The 25511-nt window shown below is 42.9% G+C and overlaps 2 protein-coding genes across 2 annotated transcripts in view; both read right to left on the reverse strand.

Annotated features, from left to right (window-relative positions):
* Nucleotides 1-1497, reverse strand: part of tmem115 (transmembrane protein 115) — a 27742-nt gene extending 26245 nt beyond the window's left edge. Inside the window, exon 1 of the mRNA XM_020532590.2 lies at nt 333-1497. Within this exon, the coding sequence (XP_020388179.2) occupies nt 333-1186 (854 nt within the window). The 5' untranslated portion in view covers nt 1187-1497. The remainder of the gene's footprint in view (nt 1-332) is intronic.
* Nucleotides 1498-15907: 14410 nt separating this feature from the next.
* cacna2d2a (calcium channel, voltage-dependent, alpha 2/delta subunit 2a) overlaps nt 15908-25511 on the reverse strand; it is a 668643-nt gene continuing 659039 nt past the window's right edge. Inside the window, exons 33-38 of the mRNA XM_048606749.1 lie at nt 25250-25302; nt 24467-24522; nt 23454-23577; nt 22632-22741; nt 19188-19270; nt 15908-17878 (exon numbers count right to left, since the gene is read on the reverse strand). Coding sequence (XP_048462706.1) covers nt 17750-17878; nt 19188-19270; nt 22632-22741; nt 23454-23577; nt 24467-24522; nt 25250-25302 — 555 coding nt within the window. The 3' untranslated portion in view covers nt 15908-17749. The remainder of the gene's footprint in view (nt 17879-19187; nt 19271-22631; nt 22742-23453; nt 23578-24466; nt 24523-25249; nt 25303-25511) is intronic.

Genomic DNA, 25511 nt, shown 5'->3' on the forward strand with positions numbered 1-25511 from the left:
AATTCAAGGTTAGATGCTAGGTACGTAGGACTCAACTAGTTAGTATGAGTGCTCCTGATGCTTAGCTGTTTTTCACCATCCCCATTTGCATCAAGGCACTGGAGTGTCATGTGTATTGCTCAATCCCACCCCTCTGACAAAATCACACGTGTTGGTCATTTGGTAAGCTGGTACAGATACAATGCACTTCCCTGCTCTGTGACAATTCTTTGATTAAGTTTCTATCCGGCCAGATTGTGCAACTCTTGCACAATCAACAAATGTTGAAGGTCCTAAAACCTCCTGAGATCAAATTAGAGAATGGAAATGGAAAGAAATGTTGCTTTAAGTACCTTCTGCGTTCTGCATCCTGTGGGTCAGTACCAGGCAGGCTAATTGTAATGGATGATGGTGCCCCAACATCATATCGTTTGACCGTCTTCTTACATATTCTAATCTTCACCAGCACACTGTAGATCACGTTGGCCACCACGGAGACAAGTGGCTGCAGGATCTCAGGGAAGAAGGTGGCAAACGCGAAGTGGTCAGACATGTCCCCTCGGCCACGGCTGTGTTTTTGGTAGAATCGAAGGTAGACCCAGCTAGAGAGGACTCCATACCCATAAGATGCTAGCAGTGGGCTGCTGAGAACCATGGTGAGCCGCAGTACCCCGAGGACCACCAACACCACCATGGGGACATCCTTCATCCGCAGCTGTGGCACCTTGAGGACCACTGTGTCACCCATGGTCTGTTTCAAAGCCACCAACACCCCGCCAGCGAAACCCCCCATGCCATGGATGCGCACAGTGAATAAGTAGTCCAGGTTGAAAGTGGCCACGTAGGTGAGAAGGTAGGAGAAGGCCCCGAGGAGGCCCACCGCCACATTGAGGACAGTGAAGAAGATGAGCAGCTCCAGGGCCCCCCAGAGGGGTTCGAGCAGCGTCCCCGCCAGCAGCACGGCCCCCAGTGACAGCGCCACATCCCAGATATGCTTCTCCACCACGGCGTGAGTCAGCAGCGTCCAGAGCCAGCAGTTGGGTGGGAATAGGTATCCCGGGGTGACCGCCAGGCCATGTGCCGTGTCAGTCAGGAACGAGAGGCCATACAAGGCCAGCACGGAGCCGCACAAGGCCTTCACCACCACACTGCTGCTGCCCGCCGCCGCCACCAGCTGCTGCCGGGCCGCCGCCACGAAGCGGCTCATAGCGGGGCCCAGGAGCCGGCGGGGCCGCACTAACCACCCCGGCCCGGCTCGGGTCGGCTCGGCCTCGCCCAGCCCCACTAGGCCTGTCTTGTCAACGCCTGGCGCCTGCTGCCTCTCCTCTTTCCGTCTTCAGCGGTCCTGAGGCCAACCCCGGGACTGTGTCTAGAACTCAGTCCAGCGGCCTCCGCACTGCAAACGCTCTCTGCCCCGCCCGTTGCCCCGAACTGACATCATCATCGGGCGTCCGATGCCCCGCACTGACAGCCTCATCGGGAACCGCTACAGCGCCCTGAAATCATCATCATCGGGCGCACAATGCCCCGCACTGATGTTCCAATCGGGCGTCCGATGCCCCGCGCTGACATCATCAGCAGGCGCCCACGACACTGGGACCTCTGCAGCGCCCAGGGCAGAAAGCGATACAAAAGTCCCAGTCAATATCAGAGCAATTCAGGCAAGATAGGGACTCGTTCAGTTCAGGTAACCCACTCCGCCCCGATGGCAAGATGGAGGTTGTAGTCCCGGACAATGAGGGACAAAGACACTTACACGTAACGGGAGGCCATTCAGCCCATCGAGTTCATACTGGCTGTCTGCACAGCAATCCAATCAGTCGCATTCCCCCATACTCTCTCCCAAATAATTATTGGCAAGGAGGTCAGCACAGCCAGAGTTGGGGACGGGCAACAGTTGGTAACTAAATTGGGATTCCTGCAATAGTTTAACTTTAACCTGCCCAAACCAACCAGGCAGTGGAATTGTGCCAAATCTGTCAGTCAGTGGGTGAACTGCACATAAACTCAAGGCTGCAGGAGGCTGGGTAGTTGCTCCTACAATTAATTTAAGCTCCTGTTGTACATTCTGAAGGACTGACGTTTGCTGAGGATAGGAGGAAGAAACCAGCTTCTCAGACTTAGCAGGTGAACATGGAAGGCATTACGGACTGTGGTCTCTGCAACCTGGAAATGGTGCGCCAAGAGGATTTAAGACGTCAGGAAGATGGGAGAGCATAGTAGCATTCTATCTTTGGGTGCCGAGACTCTTCCTTTTCCAGAATTCTCCTGCACAGCAATCACCGGAACAATGCACTTTGCACCTCGACTCATTCTCTTCAGGCACTTTCGCAAATCCCTATCAGGACAGTGAACTGTGGCAGTTACTCTCCTCCTTGTGCATAAATCCTTGTTTATGTCTTGAATGACTCAAATATTGTCCCCACCTTTCCATATAAACCATCTCAAACACTCCTAGCCATCAGCTTTTGCTCTATGCAGCTGAAAAGAGCACTTTGGGGAGAGACAGCAAACTGTGGAGTGGGCCACGGCCTTCAGTGCTTGTCAGCTTGATACTGCACTGGGAAGAGGGACTTGTCAGAGGAGGCTGTAGATATCAGCAACAGACCTGATTAAAATGCTGGCCTCGTCAACATGATATCCTGGGTTCAAATTCCAGTGGTGCCTGCACCATACTTTAAGAATCCCTCATTTAAATTCCCATTGAATGCCATGTTATTGATCCAACTAGGGATCTGGTGATGTGTAACCAGGCGGAATCTTTTAAACATCTCAAGATTGGTTGTAATTATGAACAAAAACAAAGTTGCTGGAAAAGCTCAGCAGGTCTGGCAGCATCTGTGAAGGAAAAAAACAGAGTTAATGTTTCGGGTCCGGTGACCCTTCTTCAGAACAGGTAATTATGCTAGGCTCTTGTGATGCAGTGACAAAAAAAGAAATTGCTGGAAAAACTCAGCAGGTCTGGCAGCATCTGTGGAAAGAATCAGAGTTAACATTTTAAAGCATCTGCAGTTCTTTCAGTTTTTATCTTGTGGTGCAGTGTGAGTGACTTTACCTCCAAATCAGGAGACCTTGATTCAAGTCTGACCTGCTCTGGAGCTGTGTAAAACCATCTTTGAACAGATTGTTTAGGAAAATATCTACACAGCATGAAGAGAGTAGGCTACCAATGTACAGCAGAAGAGGACACTGCTGTACATTCACTGCTGCCTCACAGTGCCAGGGACCTGGGTTCGATTCCACCCTCGCGTGACTGTCTGTGTGGAGTTTGCACATTCTCCCCGTGTCTGTGTGGGTTTCCTCCGGGTGCCCTGGTTTCCTCCCACAGTCCAAAGATGTGCAGGTTAGGTGGATTGGCCATGCTAAATTGCCCATAGTATCTATGGATGTGTAGGTTAGGTGCATTAGCCACAGGAAATGCAGGGATAGAGAGGGGTGATCGGTCTGGATGGGATGCTGTTCAAAGGGTTGGTGTGGACTTGTTAGGCCAAATGGCCTGTTTCCACGCTGGGGATTCTATTTTTTAAAAAAAGAAAAGCAATTGCTGGGGCCTTGACCAAGATCTTTGCATCCTCGCTAGCCAGTGGAGAGGTCCCAGAGGACTGGCGAGTAGCTAATGTTGTTCCTCTGTTCAAGAAAGGAAATAGGGATAATTCAGGAAATTATAGACTGGTGAGTCTCACATCAGTGGTTGGGAGAGAATTCTTAGAGATTGGATTTACACACATTAGGGACAGTCAACATGGCTTTGTGTATGGCAGGTCATGTCTTACTAACTTGACTGAATTTTTCAACGGGGTGACGAAGGTGATTGATAAGGGCAGAACAGTGGATGTTGTTTACATGGATTTCAGTATAGCTGTCGACAAGTTCCCTCATGGTCAGCTCATCCATAAGATTAAGATGCATAGGATCCACGGTGACTTGGCTGCATGGATTCAGAATTGGCTTGTCCATTGAAGGCAGAGGGTGGTGGTGGAAGGGTGTTTTTCGGGTTGGAGGTCCGTGACTAGTGGTGTTCTGCAGGGATCTGTACTGAGATCTCTGCTGTTTGTGATATATGTACAAATTGACTTGGATGGAAATGTAGATGGGTGGGTAGTAAGTTTTCAGACGATACAAAAATCAGTGGAGTTATGGGTTGTGGACAGTGTAGAAGGTTGTCAAAGGATACAGCGAGATACAGATCAGTTGCAGATATGGGCGGAGAAATGGCAGATGGAGTTTAATCAAAGTAACTCTAAGGTGGTGCATTTTGGGAGATCAAATGTTAAGGAAAAGTATACAGTAAATGGCAGGGCCCTGAACAGCACTGAACCACACAGAGGGATCTTGGGGTTCAAGTCCATAGCCCCCTGAATGTGGCCACACAAGTAGATAGGCTGGTAAAGAAAGCATATGGCATGCTTGCCTTTATAGGTCGGGGAATTGAGTACAAGAGTTAGGATGTCGTGTTGCAGCTTTATTGGACTTTGGTTAGCCCATGCCTAGAGAATTGTGTTCTGTTCTGGTCACCATATTACAGGAAAGATGCGGAGGCTTTGGAGAAGATGCAGAAGAGGTTTACGAGGATGCTGCCTGGATTAGAGGGTATGAGCTATAAGGAGAGGCTAGAAAAACTCGGGTTATTTTCTCTGGAGTGGCGGGAAGCTAAGAGCAGACTTGATAGACGTCTATAAAATTATGAAATGCATAAATAGGGTTGATGGTCAGAAACTTTTTCCCCAGAGTTGAAATGTCTAATTCTAGGGGGCATGTGTTTAAGCTGAGAGTGGCAAGTTCAAAGGAGATATGAGGGGCAAGTTTGTTTACTCAGAAAGTGATAGGAGTCTGGAACGTGCTGCCAGGGATGATGGTGGAGGTAGTTATGATAGGGGCATTTAAGAGACTTTTAGATAAGCACATCATTATGCAAGAAATGGAGGGATATGGACCAAGGACAGACAGGAGGATTAGTTTAATTTGACATGATGTTTGGCACAACATCATGGGCTGAAGGGCCTGTTCCTGTGCTGTATGGTTCTATGTTCTAAGTGTTGTAAGGAGAATGTAAAACAGCTTCAGGAGGATTTGGACAGGCTTAGTGAATATGCAAAATCATGGCAGATGGAATATAATGTAGAAAAATATGAGGTTATCTTCTTTGGTAGGAGATACAGATGTGCAAAGTATTGCTTAAATGGTAAGAGGTTGGAAAATGTAAATATACAAAGGGACCCAGGTGTCCTAGTCGATAAGTCACTGAATAATATGCAGTTGCAGCAAACTATTAAATGAGCTAATGGAATGTTAGCCTTCGTTTCTGGAGGATCTGAGTGCAGAGTTTTGTTTCAATTGTAGGAATTTGGTTAGACCAATGGTTTTTAACCGTGGTGTGTGCCATGGTAAGGCGAGTGGTGTGCCTCAAAATTTTTGGTGTGCGATGTTGCTTGACCTGAGCATCGAGTCTGCTTCTGATCTCTTCCAGACCCTCAGTGTCTATTATTGAAGGAAGTATCTGATAATACTAGGCACCCCTGTCGCCTGCGCAAGTGCAAACCTTCAGAGTGTGCATGTGTAGATTTCCGATTCCACACACACAAAGGAGAAAGGAACTCCATTATGCAGCTTCGTTATGAATGTGCAGGACCAAACATTCAATATGGGCATTGACAATGATTGTGCATCATATTTTGCGTGTATGATAAAGAGGAATAGACATAGAATATAGGAACGCAGTTGAATTGGCCTGCCTGCCTGGACATGTTTCCATTTTAGCACAGATTTTGAAGCAAATATTTTGGAATATTTTTTTCAGTTATGTCGCTGAAATAATTCTTAGATTCTAAGAAGAAATGGGTAAGTTTCTTGCCAAAAGAAGTGAATGTCAGCAACAGACACAGCTGCCAAGATGCACAGCCTCATGGTCAAACATCTCAAAACTCTACAACAGTCATTCAAATTCTACTTTCCCTCAACAAATGTGGAATACAAGTCTGGATACATGATCCATTTAGTTCACTGTCTTCGGATTCATCATAAGAGTTGACGTTAAAAAAGAAAGAGGGATACACAGTGCTACAAATGGATCGCATTATAAAGCTGATGTTTTGAAGAGGTGTCACTGAAAGTTTTTTGGCTGACTGTGGTACATGAATATATGACGATCTATGACCATTCTATTGTTGTGATCTTGCCGTTTCTGACAACATACCTGTGGGAGCTAGCATTTTCAACACTGGCGTACAAAGTGAGGCAGCACTTGTCAGTGGAGCAAAATGTGTGGCTGGCCCTCCTTGGATCAAAAATTCTGTGATCACCAGCAGGTCCCAATTTCCCATGAACCCAGGAAATTGGAATTTACTTGTGACTTGCTTTGACCCATTGTTCATGAAGAGTTAGAAATAGTTGAATTGTGCAGATTATGAAAACAGGACTGTACTGGCAGTTGAAGATGGTACATTTTTAATGGTGGATTTGAAACTTTTGATCCTTTTTTAGCTTCTTGTATGCAGTTTATTGTAAACCTCTCTAGTAAGTCCATAACCACAGTGAATGGTTAAAACGTGGACTTTTTTTTGGGTAGGACTGTTGGCTGGATGGCTCATTTGCAACATAGCATGATGCCAACAGCTTGGATTCAATTCTCACACCAGCTGTTAGTATGAAGGATCCTCCTTCTCAATCTCTTCCCTCACCTCTAGTGTGGTGACTCTCAGTTTAAACCACCACTAATCATTCCTTCTGAATGAGATGGCAGCCCAATGGTCCAGTAGGACCGTAGCAACTTTCCCAAGACACAGGAGTTGTCCCATTGTATTAGAAAATTTTACATCCCTCCGCTTTTTAAGAAAGACAAAAGAGGAAAGGTAGGGAATTACAGACTAGTTGGCCCAACTTCTGTGGTGAGGAAATTGTTGAAGTCTGTAATCAAGGATAGGGTAATGGAACAACTTGAGAGCCAGCAGGGATTCATGACAGGTAGGTCAGGCCTGATAAACAGCACTGAATTTTTTGAAGATGTGGCTAAGGTAGTGGATATGGGAATGTCTATGGATGTTGTTTTATATGGACTTCCAGAAGGCATTTGATAAAGTCTGACATAAGGTAGAAACCCGTGGAATTGAGGAAAAATTACTGACATGGCTTGAAATTTGTTTGAATGGAAGGTGACAAATTGGCAGGATGTGACCAGTGGTGTCCACAAGGATCTGCATTAGGGCTTTGATTATTCACATTATTTGAATGACTTGGATTTTGGCAAAGAGAGTAATATATTCAAATTTACTGATGACACAAAGTTAGGTGGCATTCTAGACAGTGTAGATAACAGCTTAAAATTACAGAGGGATATTGATTGAATAAACGAATGGGAAAAACTGTGGCAGATGGATTTCAATGTAAGAAAGTGTGAGGTTGTCCATTTTGGACTGAAAAAGGGTTGATCAAGGTACTTTCCATATGGTATGGAGTTGAATACAGTGGATGTCCAAAGAGACTTGAGGGTTAGGTACATAGATCTTTAAAATGTCATGAGTAGGTGCAGAAAATTGGCTCAGTGGTTAGCAGTCCACCCTCAGGTGACTGTGTATGGCGTTTGCACATTCTCCCAGTGTCTGTGTGGGTTTTCTCTGGGTGCTCTAGTTTCCTCTCACAGTCCAAGAATCTGCAGGTTAGGTAAATTGGCCATGGTAAATTACCCCACAGCGTCCAGGTAATGTGGGTTACTGATGGTCAATGTGGGGTTCTGGGGAAAGTGTGGGATTCTTCCACTCGGAGGGTTGGTGCAGATTCCAAATGTTCTCTATCTGCACTGTACGGATTTTATGACAACATCAGCTAAGATACATTCTGGATATGGTCTTGGGCCACCTTTAGGGGTCAGGTAACCCTTTGGGAGGAGGGTAAGGTAACCCTTGGGATAATATTGTGCGTGGAGGAATGTTCTATGTTTTACTCTTCTTAACTTTTTACTTTTGGATGCTGCTGGAGCCCCAAAGCAGCTTTCTCCTCAGCCCAAGCAGCCACCTCAGTTCATCGTGAGATGCCCAGCCCAAAGTCCAGTTCATCCCCACCACCCCTGGACCTAATAGGGGGAGTGCAGGAGGCTACCCTTAAAGGCAGCAGGTGTAAAACTAGACAACCCCTGCCTGTGCGCAATTCTCCCATGAACAAAAAATGGGGTCTCTGTATCACCATACCAAATGGAGATCCCATACTGGGGGTGGGATCTGCACAGTCACACCTGCTGGTGGGGAGTAATATCCTGTCCAATCACACCAAGAGTTGATTGGTGATGGTTTAACCTGAGGTTCCTCACACCTTAGTTAAGAGGAGAACTTGAGAAGGAGAGTCCTCCATGGTAACCGTAACTGGTAAGGAATTGAACATGTGCTGTTGGCATCACCATGCATTGCAAACCAGCCAGGCATCAAACTGCAACCTGCTGTGATACTGGGAGTGTTTGTAATAGGCTGATGCTACGCTGCGATATTATATGTTCCAACTGATAACATGCTCCTACTGAGAGTGTTTGTAATGGATTATGATGGTTTTTGTTTTCATTTGGTGGGGGGGGAGAAATGAGCAAGAGACTTTGATGCACCACAGTTCAGGAATGAGGTGAAAAATATGAACATCATTTATTAGCTGATTATCTGTAATAAACAATTTGAAAATATTTTACAAGTAATCACAGACACGATATTTTACAATTTTTTTGTACAAAATCATGTGGAGTTGAAGTTTTGTAGACAGTGAGATGCAAATATTCCCCCAAATATCATTAGACAGTAGCTGCTTTTACAGAACACTGACTACACACTACATCACCACAGACATCCCATCAGCTAAACACAGTCCAATAAAATCAGTTTCCAGTGGATCACCACACAGGAGGCTGAGCAGATACAAATCTTCACCAAAAACGCTAGTTATACTGCGTGATGCTGTTTTGATTGAAGATGTCACACAGAAAGAGAGCAATATGAGAACCAGTAACAATATCAGCCGGTATCATCAGGAACTCAGGAGAAACCATCATGGTTTCTAATTTTCACCATTTTGTTGTCATGACTTTTCCAGGATGTGTGCTGCAAATACTTGGAGGACAGGAAGGAAAGCACAAATGAACAGTAAATACAGAGGAGCTGCTGGGGGACATTTACCATTCAGATCCCGTAGATGTTTGAGGGTGTTGTTTATCCTAGAGGAATAATGATTTGAATTTAAGGGACTGGGGAAAGTGATTAACAACAAATGCTGATTGTGGCACAGCACTGAATCATCATCATCAAACTCTAGCAATGGCACTGCATGCACTCAGGCAAATGAATGGAAATCCAGGGACACTGAAGTGTACCACTGTCACTGACATCGAGATGTGCATTCCCAGTGATAAGAACATTCTTTAAATAAACTACAGTTTCATTTGAAATTACAGCTTTTGAGCACAGAGTCCAGCTGTTGCTTGCACAATTCATGGGTCAGGATATGAAAACAACAACTGCCACTTCTGAAAATTCAGCCTTCAAATATGCTCCAACTTTTTTTTCCTGAAAAAGCTGGAAATGCATCTATCACATTAACTCCCTCTTTGTATTATCTCCTGTCCTGTATGTTCTCGACTTACTGATTGTCAGTTTCAGTTTTGTTCAAAATGTCCGATTTGTTTTTGTGTTGGCATATCCTTTCAGCACAGTCATAGTCACTGTAGCCTGTGTTCTGATCTTTTCTCCCAGAATAGTGCCCAATCAATGGAATCATAAGAATTACAGCACAGAAAGAGGTCATTCAGCTTCAAAGAGGTAATTCACTAGGCCTGAACCATGTCCTAGACAAAAGAATTCCAATGATACGCCAATTTTCTGTGCAATGGAATTCCTCCTGATCTTTCTGTTCACTGTGCAAAATTTTAAGTTGATAACTGATAATCCTTTGTCATTAACTCCCTAACAAAGACAACGTTTTTCCCTGTATACTCTCTCAAAACCCTTTAGGAATTAAAAACAATCTCCACTCCAAGCCTCCCTAGCATTCTCAAACAACAGCAGCAATAATTGCAATGTTGGTGCACTGCCTGCACTTGAAATAATAGGCATGAGTTAGTCCTACATTACCAATCCCACATCCATTTCTTAGAGTCTCAAATATAGCCCCTTTGACTTTTTCAGGGGTCAGTTAGCTGGTTTGCAATGCAGAGTGACCCCAACAGTGTGGATTCAATTCCCACACTAGTTGAGGTTACCATAAAGGATCTCTTGTTGACCTCTCCCCTTGCCTGAAGTGTGATGACACTGAAACCACCACATTGCCCCTGCAGTTTTTCTGCTTTTGGATTCCTCAGTTACAAGTGCATGGTCAACGTACTATGTGTACGCGACCCATTGATGCATCAATCCCACCGTGTGTATGCAACCCATTGATGCATCAATCCCACCGTGTGTACGCAACCCATTGATGCATCAATGCCACCGTGTGTATGCGACCTGCTAATCCATCAATCCCACTTTATCCAATGGACTCCATTGACTATCCCCAACCCCTACCTTGCCCTCTTGAGCCATATGCTATCCATGCCTTGTGCTGATATCATTAAGAATATTTGGTTAGTCAGAGTGATTTCTCAGCTTTCTATTTTTGCCGAAGAGGCTTGTACGTTTCCTAAATACCTTTTGGCTGTGGGGCTGATGCAATGATCCACTTTTGATGGAACATTCTTACTCGAATGTCTGTACTCAATTGATCAAAACAAAGTCTGATGGGACACGAGCAGTTAGGAATATTGCTGTACTATGTATGCTATATAAAGAGTATACTTTAAGTCAGAGTCAATACAGTGTGGAGCTGGACGAACACAGCAGGTCAGGCAGCATCAGAGGAGCAAGAAAGTCTACGTTTCGGTTCAGGATCCTTCATCAGGACGATTGCGTAGGCAGGTGGAGAAAGGAGACATGGCTGTAGTAATGGGTTTGTTTAAGGATATAGTTGAAGAGCTTCAGGACAGAGGAGATCACCGGGGGTTGCAGTAGGAGAGAGACCCACAGATCTTTTCGGAGGGAGGAGGACAACTTCTTCAAGGTGGGCATTCTTGGAAGAGACTTCGCAGTATGGTTTTCAGTGACTAGGAGATAGCAAGAACTGCAGATGCTGGAAGTCAGAGTCAATACAGTGTGGAGCTAGAGGAACACAGCAGGTCAGGCAGCACTAGAGGAGGAGGAAAGTTGACATTTTGGGTCGGGACCCTTCATCAGTCCCAATTCATTCACACAAAGGATACTTGAACAGTATCTCTGAGAATGGCACTGTGAAATAAAGGGGAGTAAATACTTCCCTGATCCTGGACACCATGTCGGGTATGTCAGGGACATGGCAGACTTTGTGGCTTGGGTTGAGATTTTTGGCTTTGACCTGCTGTTTACCAAATCCTGGTGTTAGACAAATCTTGAATAGCTTTGCTCGTCGTGACATGGTTTCTGTTTGCATTCATTGTTTGAATGTCACCCTCCCACATAAATCCACGTGTATTTTGTTTTTGACTGAAAGACAGTTAAGTCACTTTAAGTCCAGTACCCAGATGACAACATCACCCTAATATTTTGACCAAAGAACAGGAGAAGGGACAGAAAAAGTCCAGAGCACAAATGCTGGCATTCACTCAACTGCAGATCAGGGATATCCTGGATAATTTTGCAAAGATCCTGTTTGTTCAAAGTCCAACAGGTTTTGCCAATATTACATGCAATGGAAAATGGACAGTGAAGCCCTAACACTAAGAGCTAACTCAGCACAAGATTATGAACTTCCAAACAATATTTATGATGATCCCAAATTTGGGACTTTTGAAATTAGATGACTTGAAGGGTCTGACACTAAAACATAAGTGTCAATCAACAAGGAACAGTTGCAGTCTTGTAGAGTTCAGTCTATCAACTCTTTTTCCAACATTTGTTCTCTTATCCCTCTGCTCTTTTCTATTTTGCCTTTCTACACTTACCTTTTCAATTCTGTTCTATTCTTCCAGCTGTCCAGGTCTGTAGTAACATTCTCTCTCTTTGTCTCCTGTCCAGGAAGCCCCCCAACCCCAATAAAATTTCACAGTCCCTCGATCCAAATGTATAACTAAGTTGGGAGTGGACCTGAATTCTTCAAATTGTGAAAAGATTGTAGAGATTTTCAGAAATGTAACAACCTGGGGACAGAATGTGATGTGAGTCATAACAATTTGTGCAGCATGGAGTATGACGAACCTGCATGGAAACAGGGAATAGGCAGAAGCTAGTGTACAGTGATGTAGAGTTGCAATGGAGAACCAAACAAATAGCATTAGACGTCAGTACATGTGGCATTATGCAGGTTGGGGATGGAAAAGGTGGGTGGTGAAGCTAGTGGAATCACTGTGGGATAGGCACACGACTCAGAACATGAAGGAGCGGGACAACATGTGATACAATACCTAGGTATCACCGGTGATTACAGCTGGCATTCAACAAATTTACATTCTTACCCTAACTGCTAAGGATCTCAGAAAAATCACATATTTCCTTTCAAAGCTGCTCCCCCATTTAACAATGATGAAGGAACTGATGCTCAATTTCTTTATCTCAAGTCCATATTCTGGCCTGATCTCGATATCCCTTGATTCCCTTTCAAGCAAAAATTTAATGATTTCAGCCTTGAATATACCCAGGAATGGAATTCCAAAAATTTACAAGTTTCTGAGCAAGAAAATTTCTTCTCATTGTGGCACTCTATGCCTCTTGGCAACGATCCTGTAAATTCCTGTTAGAACCTTATATGTTTCAATAAGATCAATGTCCTTCTGAATTCCAGATGTGCATGTACAGAACTTGAGCATTGCTGAGAAAAGAGACATTTTAAGACTGTAAGAAATTGGAATAGCATCTTCAGCCTGCTGCATTCAATGGGACCATGGCTAATCCAACATTCCTCAGGTCTACTCTCATGTCTTTCCCCCGTAACTCTTGATCTCCTAACTGGTCAATAGTCTATCTATCAGAGCAAATTACTATAGATGCTGGAATCTGAACTGAAAGCAAAAAGTGCTGGAGATCACAGCGGGTCAGGCTGCATCCATGGAGAGAAACAAGCGAACTTTTCGAGTCTAGATGACTCTTCCTCAGAGCCAAAGTGAACTATGGAGGGGGCAGCATTTATGCAATGGAGGGGAGGGGGTGGACTGCTTGGGAAGAAAGGATGTTGATAGTTCAGATTAAGTGATCGGAATGTGAGAATGGTAGAACAATGGTGTGTCTAACTGCCAGACCTGAAAGAATAGACAGTCCCTCTCTGGGTGAGGGAAGGGAAGAGAGAGACAGACAGAGAATATACCGAGCAAAGCTAAAAGAAAGCTAAAATCTTAAATTGCTGCCCCTTTATTCTAAGGCAATGCCCTCTGTTCCTAGACTCTCCTATCAGGAGAACACCCTTTCAACATTTACCCTGTCATGCCCCTTAAGAATGTTTCAATGAGATCACCTCTCATTCTTCTATACTCCAGTGAGTAGAACGCCTTTGCTCTTATGTCAATTCTCCATACCAGGGATCATCCTAGTGAATCTTCTCTTAACTGCCTCCAATGCCAAAACTGCCCACAGTACTCTTGCTGTGTACAGCTGCATTAAAAATTCCGTACTCTTATTTTCCAATCCCCTTGAATTAAGGGCCAACGTTCCATTAACCTTCTTGATTGGCAGCTACATCTGTGTTTGTTTTGTGCACAAGTACTCCCAAGTCCCTTTATGTTGTAGATTTTCTCCATTTAATTATTATTGTTCTCCTGTTCTCCCTTCTAAAATGAATAATTTCACTTTTTCCCAGGTTATACGCCATTTGCCAGATCCTTAACCTACCAATATCTCTCTGTAAACTGTGTGTATTTCACTCACAACTTGCCCTTCCACTTATTTTTGGTTATCTGCAAATTTGGTAATATTCATTTTCTTCCTCCAAGTCATTAATATATATTGTAAACAGTTGTGGTCCCAGCAGTGATCCCTGTGGAACCTCACTAGTTATAGGTTGCCAACCTGAAAAAGAACCACTTAGCCCCATTTGCTGTTTCTTGCCCACTAGCCATGCCAATATACTACTTCCAACATCGTGAGCTGCTATTTTATGACTTAACCTTTTGAGAGGTTCCTTGCTGAATACCTTCTGGAAGTCCAAATATAACAAGTCTGTTGGTTCCCTTCTATCCACTCTGGTTGAGACTTCCTTGGAAAAATTCTAATAAGTTAGTCAGACATGATTTCTGCTTCATGAAGCCATGATAACTCTGCTTGATTTTCCAAATGTGCTACTTTACCTCCTTAATTGATTCTAATACTTTTCCATCTATAGATGTTAAGCTAATCAGCTTATGGTTTGCTTCCCTCCCTTTTTGAATGAAGTGTCACATTGGCAGTTTTCCAATCCTCAGATAGTTCTCAGGAATTCAAGATTTTTCAAGAATACAACCAATGCATCCACAATCTCTGCAGCTACTTCTTAATACAATCATAGAATCCCTATACTGTGGAAACAGGCTATTCAGCCCATCGAGCCCACAATGCCCATCTGAACAGCATTCCACCCAGCCCCATCCCTCTACCCTATCCCTGGAACCTTGCATTTCCAATGGCTGATCCACCTAGCCTGCATATCCCTGGGCACTATGGGCAATGTAGCGTGGCCAATCCACCCTGACCTGCACATCTTTGGACCGTGGCAGACACAAGATGTGCAAAATCCACACAGACAGTCGCCCGAGGGTGGAATCGAACCAAGGTCCCTGGCACTGTGAGGCAGCATTGCTAACCACTGAGCCACTGTGCCCCCCCTTCTAGGGTCCTAGGATGCAAGCCATCAGTCAGGGGATTTATCTGCCGTTATGCATATTGGTTTGTCTAATACTACATACAGTAATACAGCATGGAAACAGGCCCTTTGGCCTAAACTCGTTCATGCCAACTATGATAACCACTCATCGAGTTCCAATTGCCCACATTTGGTCTATATCCCTCTAAAACCTTCCCATCCATATACCTATCCAAATGATTTTTAAGTGTTGCTATTGTATCTGCCCCAATCACTTTCTCTGACCGCCCATTCCACATACACACCTCTCTCTGCATGAAAAAGTTGCCCCAAGGTCCTTCTTAAATCTTTCTCCTCTCACCTTAAACCTATGCTCTCTAGTTTTCAAATCCCCATCCCTGGGAAAAAGACTGTATGCATTCATCCTATCAAAACCCCTCACTATTTTATACACCTCAATAAGGTCATCCATCATTCTCCTACGTTCCATGGAATAAAGTCCTATCCTGGCCAATCTCTCCCTATAACTCAGGCCTACTAGTCCTGGCAACATCCTCGTAAATCTTCTTTGCACACTTTCCAGTTTAACTATGTCTTTCCTATAAAAGATTGACCAAAACTGTATACTATACTCCAAGTGCGGCCTCACCAACGACTTATACAACTGTAACATAACGTCCCAACTCCTGTACTCAATGCCTTGACCGATGAAGGCCAGCATGCTAAATGCCTTCTTCACCACCCTGTCTACCTGTAACACCGCTTTCAACGAACTATGTACTTGTACTCCTAGGTCCCTCTGTTCCACAACACTCCTTACCATTTACTGTATAAGTCCTACCTTGGTTTGACTTTCCAAAATGCAACACCTCACACTTATTTGTATTGAATTGCATTTGCTAATCCTCAGTCCACTTCCCCATCTGAACAAGATCCCTCTGTAATTTTTGATAATCTTTTCAGCAATACTCAAGATTTGAATGCTTCCTAACGAGATGTAAATCAAGGCATTTTGTTGAGAAAGAGGTATTTAGTAAACAGAAACAAAAAGACAAAACAGGAACAACTTGTATTAGTGCCTTTGACATAATAAACAAAGTAAAATATCATGATGTTTGCTGATGAAGGTTTATTGATACACTGACTTCCCAATGTTGGTTTCTGCTGCTGCTCAGGCCTAACCTTGTTCACTTCACAACAAAGCAGGATATAATACCTCTGGGAGAGGCAGTCTCACGCAATTTGAGTTTGACTTCAGCCAGTGCAGTGTCAGACCCTGGCGTGAAAATAATCCATCTCTTAACTCCTTGTCTTTTAAAACAAAAAACCTTTGCAGTTCATTTAAACATTTTGGAAACACAGATATTTACCCTCTAACAGTCTAAGTATTTTAGATTTTAGTCACTGAAAAGTGAATTCTGTACATATGTCACAACAGCTACAGTCTGAATACAGTAAGGGATAGTTAGTGAGAGGCGAAATGTTCCTCATGGAGTTATTTAAATGAACATAGGACTAGGGAGGAGAGCAAGAGTAACAGACAATAAATAGTGTTCGGATGTGAAGTTTATTTTATGAGTGAACAACTGTGTATAAGTAACATATCTAAAGAATAATGTCCTCTGCTGATCGTAGAGATTTGAAAATCCCTATAAGTGTTAATCTCATTCACAGGGAGGCTTGATATCTAGCAGGTGTTGAGATTTCACTCACTATAGGCTCCTAGAGTGTCTATAGTTTCACAATATCACAGCACATAACATGTCTAATAAATGATACACTTACTGACTTTTGTTCGATGATTTCCTGCACATTATTCTTTCAAAGTGCTGATCTTCCTTACGGAACAGATACACAAATAATGAGTCCGTCTGAAGGCAACACCCAGTCAGTTTACAAATAACGCAACACACTCTCTTGATTCCAAGTAACATCTTGTTGGGAACTTGACAACACTCTCAAGCAATTTCAACTAACATTTTACACACATTCTCAAATCATCGTAGGTTACTTACAGTCATCTATAAGCAGAACACAGTGAAACGGGAGTGCAGAACAAAGCTCCTTCACCATTGGTGAAAACCAACGTCACGTTCCCCCAGCTCTGCTTTTCTCCTCACTTTCCCCACATATACAAAGTGTGCAAAACAACTTTTAACATTGACTGGTTTCATTTGGACCTGTGTAATGTTACCTGTGACTTATGCCTACACATCTATTCCACAGTTAAAGCACAGGTTTGGGAGTGGGATGCAGACAACAGCTGGAGAACGTCGCAGCCCCTGTGCTCAGACAAAGGAACATTTAAAATGAGTTTAAAAGAAGTTGAGGTACGTAGTTCATTACTGAGGACAGAGATTGCCCTGAATAAAAATGGAAGCAGCAGTATAAAAAGGAAGGCAGCTGCCAACTCCAAGGTGCTAATGAGTTACATGCTATCCTGACTGCTTATGTAACTACATTACAGTTACAGCCACTTCTATTGGGAAATTGCCCTGTGACGTGGTTGTCAATGAAAACTAAGTAGTGCATAAATAAATGCAACCCGCTTCAACAGCAGATAGAAGCTGAATGTACCAACAGAAGTTATGCTGTCCAGTAACACTGAAACTGCCTGGGTCTCCTATTAAATGGAAAGTGAAAGTCTGGGAAAGCAATGGGGTCTACACATGGGGACAATAGGCTCCTCTTGCATTTCCCATCTTCTTAGTCATGTAAAGGGTCTTCCACAAAGCAGATCCATGAAATCCTGCTTTCCCCACAAGTTCTTGCCAGGAAAATACTGGTTGTCCAAACGACCACAATAGACCAGCTCCACACACACACACACACACACACGCACACACAGTTTGCAGCTCCACCACATGACAACACAGAGATGTGAGACTGGAATGAGGAATTAGGCTTCCGGGGGAAGGGAAGTCCTCAGCTGTGAGAATTGCACAGCTGATATCTAGTTACAGAAGGTCCCGAATCAAAGACTGCTGGCCCGGAGAAAGAGGTTCAGATCAGCAGTCCAAGGCAGGAGAAATAATTGCAGGGCTAATAAGAGGGAGATAGAGAACGTCAACATGGCTCCACCACCGCAGTCTGAGGTATTCTCCTGCAACAATGATGAACACACTTTAGTAGGATCAAATAGATAACATAGTGCTTTACATTGCATTTACAACAATGGAACAGGCCATTCAGTTCAACTGGTATAATCTGAATTGAAAACAAAGATATGTTGGAAATATTCAACAGTCCTGGCAGTGTCCATGTAATGAGAAAGATTGTGTTGAATTCAACTCTTCTTCGGAACTGATGCTCCCAGATCTGCTGGAATCTTCCTGCACTTTCCATTTGTATTGGTGTTTATGCACTACATGTACCTCCTCCCTCTAGACTTCATCTACCTCCTTCAGCATAACCTTCTGTTGCTTTGTCCCTCTGGTATTTATTGACCTTCCCCTTAAATAGATCTACACTTTTCACCTCAAATATAGTTAACATAAGGGACTACAAAGAGGTTAGAAAAGAAATTAAATAAAATTCATTATCAAGAACTATAAAAGTAATGAATAAAGTTTTCACAGACATAAGTAACAACAGAATAACCAGGATGGGGTAGATCACGGAGGCAAGTACAAGATAAAAGCGCATGAAAAATGGCAAAAATATTGAACAATTACTTTGCTTCCTTATTAACCAGGGCAACTAACATGATGAGCATGGTGTTAGATAAAGAGATCAAAAAAAAGTACAAAAGTATATAAGATAGAACTGTGAAGTTGATAAGTGATAAAACAACCAAAGTTAGACTCATTCAATGTCACCAATGATAGGAGGTTATCCTAATTATAAATGAAAGTGGGTGCAACGGCATTTCACATTAAAAGCAAAGTGTTTACAGTTGCAATGGGTCTCTTGTGATACAGTGAGAGTGTTCCCACCTCTGAGCCAGGAGGTCTGTGTTCAAGTCCAGAAGTACGTAATAACATCTCTGAACAGGTTAATTAGAAAAATATCTACAGTTTCAAGAAACGTAGTCTATCATTTTCAGCCATAGATATTCAGAGAAATCAGAAACATTCATATTCAGGTACAGGATCTCTTGGGTTAACCTTTCAAAATTATGAAACATTTCATTCTAACTCGTCTCAAGACTCCTCAGAAAGAAAATACCTAGAGTTGTGTACCCACGTTTTCCTCAGGCCTCATTTTCAAGTTCTGGAGTCTATTTGCACTCATGCCGGATCATTTATTAATAACCTCTCTCTCTACATCTACCTAATTACCTTGTTTGTAACCATGCCAAACTAGCCATCACACAATGTCAAGCAATAGGTGTCAGTGTGCAGGAGAAGCAAAGATACACAAAATCCTTTCTCACTATTATCTCACGAGTGAAGATAAATGGCAATACTTACTGCTGCATTGTAATCAAAACAGTCTTCAGGTGCTTTCCGATACCTAGGCTTCAGCACCTCTTCACACTGATCTGGTCCATCAGCTGAGGGTGAAAATGTTAAGGAACTAGTGCACTGTACTTGGTCCCAAGCAAAACAAAACTGCACCCAGAGGCAAAACCAGCTGGGACTGGACCATATTATTCAAACAAACTCTGTCCAGAGTGAACAGAGAGTAACAAACTATTAGCCTTGGTACAGGATCAATAATCTGGGTACATCATTTAAGGGTTTAGGCAAAGAACCAACAAGGGTACAAAGTGACTGTGTTTAAGATCTGGAATACACTAGTTGAGAGGGTGATAGAGGCAGATACAACTGTAGCACTCAAAGGGATTTGGATAAACAACTAAAGAGAACAAAATGCAGGACTAAATGGAAAGGGTGGCAGCATGGCACTAGCTGATTTGCTCTTACAGAGAAGTGGTGTGTACACGACAAGCTGAAACCATTCGACATAGGAGCACAAGTAGGTCATTCAGCTAATCAAGTCTGCTTTTTTGCTGTTGTCTATCTTGTTGTACTGGAGTGGTAGTTTCTGATTTGTCTTGAGAAAATCATTAAATAGTTATACTGCACCCTCCCACATCTGAAGAAAACTGAAATGCATTGACCCATAATTAGGTTTTAGTTGAACCAACCTTCACAAAAATAAATAATATTTTAAAGCCATGCTCATTTAATCTGAAACTTGGCTGGTTGGATTGGTGGAGCTGACAATATGTCAATGGTAATTATCCATATCACATTCTCAATTTTAATTGAGTTGAAATCTCATTGAACTATTGCACAGTGGAAAAAAAAACCGATAATTTTATCTTCAGATCTCTTGTAATTTGATGCATGAGAGTTTTCTGCAAATGTGGTAATGTTTCTGTTCAATTCACTGCACTTTAGTAATTTAAACACTGATTGATGGATAACAAGGAACAAAGTACAGCTACTTAGAATTCTTTGACATTTAAAGTTTTCAAGAAGATTTGTAGCTCGGGTTGTGGATGAGGTTGTAGACATGCTCGCCAAGCCAGTGGGATTGGTTGCAAACATTTTGTCACCCTGCTAGGTAACATCATCAGTGCACCTCCGGTGAAGCATCGGTGTTCTCTCCCACTTGTTATTTATATGCCTTGGTTTGCATCACTTCCAGTTTTGTTTCTCAGTGGTTTGTACACAGGATCTAATTCAACAAACATCAACAAACACATTGAATTAGACCCTCTGTACAAACCACTGACAAACAAAACCATAAGTAATACCAACCAATCCAGCAAACCGAGGCATATACATAACAAGTGAGACAGAACACCAACCGGAGGTGCACTGATGATGTTACTGAGCAGGGTGACGAAATGTTTGCAACCAAACCCACCAGCTCGGCAAGCATGTCTACAACCTCATTCTTTGACATTGTTTAACTGAATTAAAAATAATGGAAGCTTGGAAACTTTCTTGGTAAAGATAGAGTAGGTGGGATTTGATTCTAATTCAATACTTTCATGTATGTAAAGAGGCTGTGGGAATTCACTGTGCCTATGTTAGAGTGGTCTGCACCCTGAGTCTAGAGGGAGCTTTGGATCAAGATGCTCAGCTAGACCTGAGCTGGATACAATGTGTACAGCAAACAGAGCGGGATGAGTTTTCATCCCAGGTAATAAAACTTAATTCATAATTTGGCAAGCTAATCCTGCTTCCTTTTTTTTTATCCCCTCTTCTCCTTTTTGGCCAGTTGGAAGGGGTATCAGTTGCATTTTGTTGGCAATGATTATAATTCAGTCAGATTTTGAACAGTTACAGAAAAGAATGAAAATAGATGGAAGTAAAAGCTTTGAGGTGTTCAAAATAATGAACAATTTTTTTTACAAGGTATAGAGGGATGTTATGTTTCCGCTAGTTGGTATGTCAGTAACTAGGGGGAGGTTTGCAACTTCAAGATTGTCAGCAAGAGAGCTATGAATGAGATAAGGAGAAACTTCTTTCGTTGGTTGTTAAGATTTGGAATGCAGTAGAGACGGATTCAATATGAGGTATTCAAAGAGGAATTGGTATATATTTGAAAGTGATGAATGATGCTGTACAAAACTCTGGTGCGGCCGCACTTGGAGTATTGCGGACAGTTCTGGTTGCCACATTATAGGAAGGATGTGGAAGCATTGGAAAGGGTGCAGAGGAGATTTACCAGGATGTTGCCTGGTATGGAGGGAAGGTCTTATGAGGAAAGGCTGAGGGACTTGAGGCTGTTTTCGTTAGAGAGAAGAAGGTTAAGAGGTGACTTAATAGAGACATACAAGATGATCAGAGTATTAGATAGGGTGGACAGCGAGAGCCTTTTTCTTGGATGGTGATGGCTAGCACGAGGGAACATAGCTTTAAATTGAGGGGTGATAGATATAGGACAGATGTCAGAGGTAGGTTCTTTACTCAGAGAGTAGTAAGGGCGTGGAATGCCCTGCCTGCAACAGTAGTAGACTTGCCAACTTTAAGGGCATTTAAATGGTCATTGGATAAACATGGATGATAATGGAATAGTGTAGGTTAGATGGGCTTCAGATTGGTTTCACAGGTCGGCGCAACATCGAGGGCCGAAGGGCCTGTACTGCGCTGTAATGTTCTATGTAACTAGGGAAAGGCCAGCATTCTAAACTGAGACATAATTTGATAGAAGTGGACTGGAAACAGATATTATTTAAGAAGAGAGAGACAGCAAGAACTGTAGATGCTGGAGTCAGAATCAATACTGTGTGGAGCTAGAGGAACACAGCAGGTCAGACAGCATCAGAAGAGCAGGAAAGTCAGTCCTGATGAAGGTTGTAAACCCAAAACATTGTCTCCCTCTGTGCCTTTGATGCTGTCTGACCTGCTGTGTTCCTCCAGCTCTACACTGTATTGACTATTATTTAAAAAGCACTTGAACCCCTTCACAGGAGCTGGACATATCCAACATTCAAACAGGAACTGGGTCAAGTGTTTTCAGAACCTCAGTAAAGCAATGAACTGTAGGACAGAGTGATTCAGGAATGAATAGTAATATACAATTCACATGTATTATAAAACCTCATTTGACTCAATCAACTTGTACTAGACTGAGGTGATGGGAAGAGAAAAAAAAGTGAATACATAACTGGTGAAGAGAAGTAAGGTTAATAACAAAACCTGGGAGATATATAACAAAGGAAATGAGTGATTTAGATCCGTAACCTTTTCCTATTAGTTTAGACTTACGTGGAATCAGAAATTGTGAAAATCTACAGCATAATTTACAGCAAAGCATTGCATTGCCCCACTCCAGCTCACTGACCGCTCCCTCCACTCCAGGTCACTGACCCTCCTTACAACAGATTTCCTTAAGACTGTGCTAATTCACATGCTCTTTGTGGAGCTATGTACAGTTATTCAAGGACAGGATACATTGCACCTCAGACTGGATCAGTTTGCTTCGGTTACACTGACTACAAGTTAGCTTCTCGGCAACCACAAAGAGAAGGTTGGTGTTAGCCAGTCTCTGCGCATGGTAAAACCTGTGACAAGACAGGAAGATTTATTGACAATCTGCAGTGGTTATTCTGATAAAATCAACTTTTACATGTGGTTGTGAATCTTAGCCAAGTGGAACAAAACCAGTGATGAAAAGATCCCTGTCACATTTAAAACCTGAAAAATCAATCTGAGCCATCGAGGCTATGAATGGTTGAGATCTTAATTCTCCAAGAGGCATATGTGGCCCACCAGAATACTTACATTTCTTGATTTATGAAGCAGTTTTCCTACTGTAATGATCTAGCTGAACTCTTTCCTAGGCCTCAACTCCAGATGGTGCTGACTGTTCTGCATAGTGGGTTGGGTTGAGACACAAACTGAGCCCTTGTTGTAAGATAGTCCTTAAAATGTGTCAAAGTGTAACCATAGAACTGATTTTCAGAGGTCACTCTAGCAGCCATCTAAATATTTGGTCCTTTGCAGACTGAGCACAGACATAATTGGCTGAATGGCCTCCTGCTGTGCTGTGACCTTTCTAAAATTCTATATTGCCCTGGTGGTAGGCAGCAGTAATTCTCCCATTCATAGACCACATCTGCATTGGCTGTTTCCCCCTGAAAATGTTCTCCCCTTCTGCCTGGTGCCCCTTACTGGGCCAACAAGGAAACTATGTTTAACTGTGGTGACTTGGCAGCACACTCCTTCCTTTTAACGTTAGGTCAATGGGGATTGAACCTTGAGTTAGTTGCTAACCTGGAGCAGTTGCTGCAGTCAATTAAGTTGCTGTAGGATCTACTGTTGTTGCCAAAGTAGTATTGTGTCTGCTTGGTGACACAGCTCGTCTCCTTCAGTTCAATACCATCTGCAAATGTATCGTCTAGTAACAAAGGAATAGGGAGAATTAACAGAACCATACTGGCAACTAGTTCCAATAACTTACCTGGAAATATCAGTGGTAGCATATTGCATTGAGCAATGGAACAGAATTAATGTTTTACAGTTAAGATCTAAACATTGACCTTGCTGTTACATTTACAGTGAGGTGGACCTAGCTTACATTCTCAGGTTCAATGGCTCCAGTCATTCTGAGTCCATATCTAATTGAGAGGTTAAGATCTCACAGGCCAAAGGCCTCTAGCAGCAACAATGTGGTTGGGCCTTTGCCCATTCACTGCTGAAATGAGACAAGCAAACTCCCACCCACCCAAGCCCCAGCATCTTCCTCAGAAGCACTCATCCCTGGGCTGATATTTCTGTTAACATTGTTTGCTGACCTTGTACCTCTTTAACTGGAAAAGGGCTGAATGTGGAGCCAGTGGGTCCACCTCTTCAGGGTGACGTACCAGTAATAAAACAAAGGAATTAAGGCAGGTGTGCAAATATCTGCTTCCACCTGAGTTAGGTAACAGCCTTCACATTCTGCTTCCAGGAAGGCCTAAAAGTCTCTGAGCACCATAAAGGTATCAGTCATGGAATAAGTGCTTCTTGCACATAAATCCAAGAAACTTGAGCCCTTTAGTGTGAGAAATGTGTACTGGGATCTAAATAAGATCTCGATAATTATGTGACATCAGACAGCGCACAGATCTGGAGAGTGATATTAAGAGATGCTGTAAGAGCAACTTCCAGTCTTGTCTAAAATACGGGTAAGTAGTGTTTCGGGTGGAGTGCTGTGATCTGAAGTGGAACTAAACCAGAGCCCAACTGATCTGTTTAATTTTCCTTTCTATATATCCCACCCTCAAAGAAACACCAGAGGCTCTTACCTGTTTGGAAGCTGAATTGTAAAGTAAGGGTGTATAGCAACTGCTGCAGTAAAGACCTGGGAAATTAATAAAGGCATTGTCATTGATAGGTGAGCATTGAAATTGAAAATCACCACCAAAGATGGGGCATTATTTCTGGCACTGCCATGTTTTTACTGTGGATTATAGTTTGGTGACTTTGCTCCAGCCACATCTGAATTTGCTAAAAGCTGCACCAACATCACTCATTGAGAGACCCATCGTGAGAGCTGCTTATTTCATGGACTTATGTTCGAAACTTTCCTCTGAACCCAATACAAAACGGGTGAGAAAAAAGGAGATTCCTTCCAATGGCTGAATCTACAAAGAATGTGGTCCCAGTCATTTAAAAACAATTTTAGTGACATTGGAGTGCATTCACAATGACCCTGAGGGTGGAAATGTTGAAAGTTTCCTTCCCAAAGATCTTTTGTGATGATCTAGCTGATGGAATTGGGTCATTACTTTGAAGAAGGGAAAAAGCAGCAAAGGGAGACAGTATTTCAATTTTAAATTCTTACAGATACATTCTTAGTACAAAACACAAGTAGGACAGAACACTAATAAAATCTGGCTCTGCCTCAGAGTCACTGTCACACAACCAACTCACTCCCAATGTTACGCACGTACTCAAGTACAACTCTGACCACACATGAGCTATACTGTCAGAAAGCAGTGCGGTATCACACAGTAAGAGATCACCTCTAGTGCTTCTCACATTCCCTTTCTGGTGAGACAGCGGTAAAGAGAAGAGCATTATCTTACCAGGCAGCAGCTGAGCTCCACCATGCCAAGTTCAGGAAATCGGCAACTGTAGGCTTGATTAAAACATAACATGCATGTCAGAGATTTTCAATATCGAAAGATATAGCTCCAACCTTTCCATTACCCCCTAAACAGCAAAGTTCTGATCACCATGCAGATTTAATACCTGGTAACAGCAAGTAGTGGCAAACAATTTTGTTTTGGATTAGAAAGATTACAACTCCCCTGGGGTTGATATGAGGGCCACTGATATTGCGATTTT

The sequence above is a fragment of the Rhincodon typus genome, chromosome 16, assembly GCF_021869965.1.
Source record: "Rhincodon typus isolate 14 chromosome 16, sRhiTyp1.1, whole genome shotgun sequence".
NCBI lineage: Eukaryota > Metazoa > Chordata > Chondrichthyes > Orectolobiformes > Rhincodontidae > Rhincodon > Rhincodon typus.